This window comes from Lipotes vexillifer, unplaced genomic scaffold (assembly GCF_000442215.2).
Source record: "Lipotes vexillifer unplaced genomic scaffold, Lipotes_vexillifer_v1.1 scaffold182, whole genome shotgun sequence".
Classification (NCBI taxonomy): domain Eukaryota; kingdom Metazoa; phylum Chordata; class Mammalia; order Artiodactyla; family Lipotidae; genus Lipotes; species Lipotes vexillifer.
In genome coordinates this window covers 5,388,586-5,395,566 of record NW_006798798.1, presented here as the reverse complement: position 1 = coordinate 5,395,566, position 6,981 = coordinate 5,388,586, and the positions used below count along the sequence as shown (strand labels likewise).

Sequence of the window (6,981 nt, the reverse complement as noted above, 5' to 3'; positions counted from 1 at the left end):
CCGAAAAAAAAAAAAAAAAAAAAAAAAAAAGATACAATGAAAGCAAAGGACTAGAATTGAATTCTGGCTAGAAGCAGTGGGCTGCCTTAGCTCCAGGCCTAAGCTCTGTTCTTTCTTTGTTAAAGGGAGGTTCATATTTTTAAATTATATTTAAAGCACAGACACATGGTGCTTACTCTGTCCCAGGCACTCTTCTAAGTGCTTTGCAAATAGTAACTCGTTTAATCCTCACAGTGACTCTGTAAGTAGGTGCTACTATTGTCCAGATGGGGAAACTGAGGCACAAGGGGCTTTGGTAACTTGCCACATAACCTTGAAACTCTTACCTCTCGTAATCAAGTGTTAAGAAGTGTTAAAGACACAGTAGCCCAGGGCTGAGCCTTCTTGATATCACCAAGGAGACATCAAGACCATGCATGCCGAGCTCTGTGAACCTCTGCTGTAAGAGGTCCTCCTTTATGTGTTCCTTGAAATCACCAGTGTGGCACTTCCCACTTTCCAGGAGATGCTGTCCTGAGACTCACCACCCCACAGGGGAGGCAGAAAGCACGAGAGAGCCACACGCAAGCGTCGTCACCACCCAGCTGAGGGGGTCAGGGAAAAGGCAGTCCAGGAACGGGCACTCACCTGCCAGGAGGACGAGCAGGCTCAGGACCACCTTTTGCATGTTGGAGAGCTGGCCTGGAGGGATCTAGTGGGGAGGCCCAGCTTTAGCAGGGCCACCGGGATGCCTCTGGTTCCCAATCCCCTGCTACTGTGCTCCTTATCCAGGGTACACAGCTCACCCCAGGGCAGAAAGCCTGGCCTTGAAACTCCACTGGGCTGAGAGATAAGAAGGAGCCGGAAAGTGCAGTGGGGGCTGGGTGAGAACGAAGACCTACAGGGGGAGCAGCAATAATAATTCACTGGACATGGACTTGAGGCTTTAAGTGAATTGCCCTGGCAACCAAATGAGGAAGGTGCTGCCAGCTGTTATCCCCATCTTACAGATGTGGAAACTGAGGCTCCAGAGGTGAAAGTGGGTGCTCAAGGTCACCTTGCCAGGAAGCGGGATTTAAACCAGACCTGGCTCTGCGGAGGCTGTTCCTAACTCAGGACTCTCTCAGGGCCTTGGGGTGTTTTGGGAAATGGGGTGTTGGGAGCCAGGTGGCAGGAGGCCTGGTTCCTGGGAGTGTCTCCCGTAGACAGCTCGGAGCCTGCCCGCCCTGCCCAGACTTTGCAGAACTTGGGCTGGGCCAGGGCTGGGGACTGAGCTGGCTCCTCTTGTTGCTCTGGGCAGGATATGGGGAGGAGAGAACTCAGAAAGGATGTGGGGAGGGGGAGGGGGAGGGAGAGGGCAGCCCCAGCCTCATCTTCTGCCCCACCCTCCTCGCACCCCACCGTCCTGCTTCTGCCCCACCCCTGCCCATCCCACCCCAGTCCTTGGTCCTGCCTCTACCCCTACCAAGCTCCTCTGGCAGCAAACACTTCCTCTTTCCCCAGGTAGGCCTGCGCAGCATGAAGAACACTCCGCCACCCCCTTCCTGGTCCAGTATCAGTCCCCCTGTGCGTCCCCCTGTCCCCTCCCCTGCCCCTGCCCCACTGCCACAGCATACATTGTCCCAGTCTTGATAGCAAGAGCTAACACTTAGATCCACCCTGTGCTGGGCACCGCCAAATGACCTTGCTGGGTTTTCACTCATGTAATCCCCCAAGAATCCCGGAGGCCATTGGTTATACGCCCCATTTCACAGACGGCAAAACACATACCCTCCCTAAGCCTGGTAAAAAGCCCATTGACATTGCCTGCTCTGTCTCCTATCCACAGCTGGAGAGTACTTCCCGTCTCTCTCTCTCTCTCTGGCCTCTATGTAACCCCCTCCCTGAATTTCTTTCCTGGGAACCTTCTTAGCTTCCCAGTTCATCCCATATTCCAGACTCACGGTTTTAATTTGAGCATTCATTTCTTTGAGCATTCAGGCAGGAAAAGGGCCTGTAGCTTTGGGGAACATTACTAAGGCGTTTAAGACCGCCCCCCCCCCAAATTTGGGGTGGTGCGGGGAGAGTTGGAATGTGTATGTGAGCAGGACAGCCTAGTGGTTCCTGGCACAGTTCTGTAGGAGGACCACCTATAGTCTAAGGCGAACACGTGAGGCTTTGTCACCCCACGATCACACTAATACTAGTAATAAGAGCAGGTGCTGATTGAATGTTTACCCCACACCAGACACTGTTCTCAGCTCTTTGCGCTTGTTCGTACATGTAATCTTCGCAGCTTGATGAAGTTGGCACTATGATTAGCTCACGTTGCTGTCGCAACCCTGTCACCCCTGCGAATTCAGCTTAACGCTCTATACTGTCACCCGGGACTCAGAGTCTCAGCACCTAAGCCTCTTTCCATGGGAGCCTCCAAGCCTCCCTGGCCGGTGAGGGCTCCATTCACCCCCATACACCCCCTCCCCAGGCATCTCCCAGCATCCCCAGCACAAGGGGCACTGATGGGTGGTCTCAGATGTACCCCAGCCCCTGCACGACATTTCCACCCTACTGTCCCATGGTGTGGGCTGCTGGGAGCTGGCATCCGGGCATCTGCCCTCTCCTGCCCTGTTCAGGCTATTATTGGAAGAGGCCCCAGGGCAACTCCAGAACTGACTGCAGTCGGTGTGAAGCCTTGGAGAGAAAGGCAACCTGCAGACGTAGGCTGCGCCCACCCTTCTCTGCTCTTTCCTGCCCCAGAGATCCCAGTGCTGGTGTGAGGACTTTCCGCCGTCTACCCCCTACTATCGCTCTGTTTCTCCATGATGGTGGCCAGGCCTTCAGGCCTGAGCAAAATGACTCCCTCGTGTCCCTGAAGTCTCCGCACCACCTCCCCATTTTACAGCTTCCCCAGGAAGCCGCCAGCCCCTTCCCCTAGAGGTCTCCAGGACCCACATATTCCCAATATGCGGACACCCTGAGCCCACCTAGTCATCCACCCATCCATCCAGTCTGATCCTCCCGATCCAGATACTTCTGTTCTACTCAGAACCCCCGATCTACCCAGACCGACCAGTCTAACAGACACCCCAGTCCTATCTGTGGGCCTTACCCTCGCCCCAGTTGGCTCACCAGGCCTCCTGTGCGGTGAATGATGGGGAGGGGCGCTTTCTCTAATCTGCTCCCCCAGCAAAGGACCTTGAAGGGGGAAGGTTCTAGGGGTCTTTAGCAGAGAGCAGTGGAGGGAGGGGCAGAGCCAAGAAGGGGTTGGAGGGATGGGTCCCCAGCCCCTCACCTGCGTGCTCCACAGGCTGCGCGGAGGTTCAGGTTCCGGGAGAGAGCGGGGCTGCTTAGCCTGAGTCCTGCCTTTATCCGCAGCCTCCACGCCCTAAGCAAACCTGGGCAGGTAGAGAACTAGTCTGACTCCCTAAAGCTCAGGGGCTCTCTCACCTCACACCTGCTCTTAAAGAGACAGTTCCAACCCCCAACCACTAGTGGCAGGGAGCTCCCTGGGGTCTCTAGGGTCACAGCAGCCTTAGGCGAGGCAGAAGGAGAATACAATGAGGGCTGGAACTCTGCCCCTCATATCCAGGGAGGTGGCTTTCTCCAGCCACCTGCCCCTCAGAAAAGGACCTGGAAGGAGGAGGGGCTCAGGTCTTTAACGGCAGAGCCTCTGCCTGGCGGGGCGGTGGGGGGAAGGCCGTGCTTTGTTTGTAATAACCTAATCTCTTTTACTTAGATTGTGTGTTGTCCTTGGAGGGGGGATGGGTGGCCATTGCGGGAGATCTAAAGTCCTCCTCCGGGCTACTTGTTGCCGTTGACACAGTTTGAGGGTCAGCAGAAGATGCTGATAGGACCAAGGTCATGAGGTGGGGACGGGATGCACGGGGTGGGGGGAGGGGGTGTGTAAGGGGGCGGTGAGATGTTGGGCCATAGACCATGACCTCTCCCCCATCGTGCCCATCATGGCCTAGGGAGACTGGGACCTGGTTCCCAGCACCAGGCAGACCTTCCCAGCCTGGGTTCTTCCCAGTGTCTCCACAGTGGGTGTTGGGGCGGGGGCTGCCTCTCACCCCGGATAAGGCCATTGCACTGTGCAAGGCTCCCTTCCCCTCCCGCCTCCCTCTCTTGTCTCTCCTCCTCATGGCATTCCTTCCAGCTGGGGTCTGTGCAGGTCCCCACTTGTTCCCCGTTGGGGTGCCCCCTCCCCCCAATTCCGCCTTTTTAGACAGAGGGACTTTTGTCTGGGGGCTGGATGGAGAACAAGGCGCCTTTGAGTGGCTGGCGGAGGATTGGGGTCACGGGGAGGGGCAGGGCCTTCCTAGGGTGGCTCTGCACTGGCCACCAGCTGGACTCCAGGCGACCCCCAACACCATTGCGGGGGTGGGGAGGAGGGTGCAGGAGCCAGGCCAGGGAGAGGGTACCATGGGGAGTGTGGAGTGCAGGACACGGAGAGGGGGTTTTGAGGTCAAGGCTCTGTTGGGGGCAGGGAGAAAGGACCCCTCCCCACTTCTCAGCAGGGAGGGGGAAGGGTGGGGCAAGGAACGCCCGCCCAGCTACACGCTTTCTTTATGTGGGCCCCTTGGGCAATTTCTCAATCCCAGGCCCTAGACTAGGACAGGGTCTCCCTACAACTCCCACCAAGGAGGGGCCAGTCCCTGCAAAGAGTGGGGCTCAGTCAGGATGGGGCTCAGTCGAAGCAGGAGGTTCAGAGGGAGATAGAGAAGGGGAGGCATGGTGGAGGCGGATCCCAGTCCAGCTAAGGGGGTCTTTGTGTCCGGTCAGATAACATCTCTTGCCCAGACATTTGAAGATTGCAATGTCCCTTTGAAGATCCTTCTGGTGGTCTTGGGGGTAAGGTGGTGTCTCCCTCTGCTGGGAAGTCCAGGAACTGCATGCGTCCAAGACAGAGAAGGGGCGAGTGCTGGGTGGCTAGGAGGGATGCTCCATCCCTCACCTGTGCCGGGAGTCTGCACACTCAGATGCCAGTGGGGCCAGGCAAGAATCATGAATGAGTGAAGCAAGACAGGCATGAGACTATAAGGTACGGTGGCAGCTGGGCAAACAGAACTATTGTCCTGTCTATAGGGCAGCCACCGGGGCTTCCCTGGTGGCACAGTGGTCAAGAATCTGCCTGCCAGTGTAGGGGACACGGGTTCGAGCCCTGGTCCAGGAAGATCTCACATGCCGCCGAGCAACTAAGCCCATACGCCACAACTACTGAGCCTCAGCTCTAGAGCCCGCGAGTTGCAACTACTGAGCCCGCATGCCACAACTACTGAAGCCCGTGAGCCTAGAGCCCGTGCTCTGCAACAATAGAAGCCACCACAATGAGAAGCCCACGCACCACAACGAAGAGTAGCCCCCAGTCACCGCAACTAGAGAAAGCCCGCACATAGCAACGAAGACCCAGTGCGGCCAAAAATAAAAATAAAATAAAATAAATTTAAATGAATAAAGGGCAGCCACCAAAAACACTGGCTCAAGCTCATGTGGACAGATACAGAAGTACCTGCTAGACATCTTGCTATGGGAGAAAAAGCAAGATGTAGAGACACGTGCTACCATTTGTAAGAGGGAAAATAATGTGTATTCATATACTTATAAATGAATGAAATATCTTTGGAGATTGGCACCCATGGCTGCTTCTGAAGAGGAAGACCGAGAAGCTGGGAGATGGCTGGGAAGGGAGACTCGCTTAAGCGCATGCACATTCTTCTATTCTTCTTGCATTTTAAATCCTGCAAGTGTACTACTTTGAAAAAAAGTTTAATTAAAAGAATTTCGAGGATAACCTCTACACAGTTCTAGCCAATTGCTTCAATACTTTCAAAAGATGTCAGGAACCTGAACCTTTATGTAGAGTTCCCAATATTAAAAGTTGGCTCAGGGAATTCCCTGGCGGCCCAGTGGTTAGGACTCAGCACTTTCACTGCTGTGGCCGAGGTTCAATACCTGGTTGGGAACTAAGATCCCCTAAGCCGCGTGGTGCAGCCAAAAAACAAAAAAAGGCTCAGATTTTTTAAAAGTTATGCAGGTCAAACGAAACAAATCTAAGGGCTGGTTTCAGCCTGGGGGGGCCACCAATTAGAGCCTTCTGCAAACTTCATTCCCTGAAGTTTTAATCACATGGTCTTGCATTTGGATGTTTTATAAGCCTATACCTAACCCAGGGTGGAACAGAATGTGCCCCATCCAAGTGGGTGTTGGGCAGGGGCTGGGGCTTAGGGCAGGACTTGAGACTCCCGTGCGGATGGGGACAGGTGTGAACACTGAGACCCTGAGGAAGGTCTGCAGGGAGTGGAGTGCATGCAGCTGCTTGCATCCTATTGGGGGTTGAACCTCTTTTGGGATGAGTCTTCTAGGCCCGCTTGACTTCAGTCATGTTCAACATGTGTCCACTTATTTATATATGTGTTGTGTGTTTATGTTTATATACAAATGTATGTGTTATATATTATATTATCATGTTATATAGATAATAAAGCCATTTGGAATATTTCCCCTTCATTTTGCTTTTGAAATCATTTGGAGTTTTTTGTCTGTTTTTGTTTTGGGTTTTTTTAAATTAATTAATTAATTTATGGCTGCGTTTAGTCTTTGTTGCTGCACACAGGCTTTCTCTAGTTGCGGCGAGCAGGGGCTACTTTTCGTTGCGGTGCATGGGCTTCTCATTATGGCGGCTTCTCTTGTTGTGGAGCACGGGCTCTAGGCGCGCGGGCTTCAGTAGTTGTGGCTCACGGGCTCAGTAGTTGTGGCTTGCAGACTCTAGAACACAGCCTCAGTAGTTGTGGCTCACGGCCTTAGCTGCTCCTCGGCATGTGGGATCTTCCCGGACCAGGGCTCGAACCCGTGTTCCCTGCACTGGCGGGGGGGATTCTTAATCACTGCGCCACCAGGGAAGCCCGAAATCATTTGCTGAAGCAGAGATTAGCTGTGATTTCTCAGTATCCTGGGAATTCTTGCGAAATGAGAAAAACCAAACCTACAGATAGTTTCTGAACATCACCAACTTTTCAGGAATGC

The 6,981-nt window shown here is 53.9% G+C and overlaps 1 protein-coding gene across 1 annotated transcript in view; it reads right to left on the bottom strand.

The window, feature by feature from the left end:
- Positions 1-667, bottom strand: part of FXYD3 (FXYD domain containing ion transport regulator 3) — a 2,793-nt gene extending 2,126 nt beyond the window's left edge. The window contains exon 1 of the mRNA XM_007470972.1: positions 628-667. Coding sequence (XP_007471034.1) covers positions 628-667 — 40 coding nt within the window. The remainder of the gene's footprint in view (positions 1-627) is intronic.
- Positions 668-6,981: the final 6,314 nt, after the last annotated feature.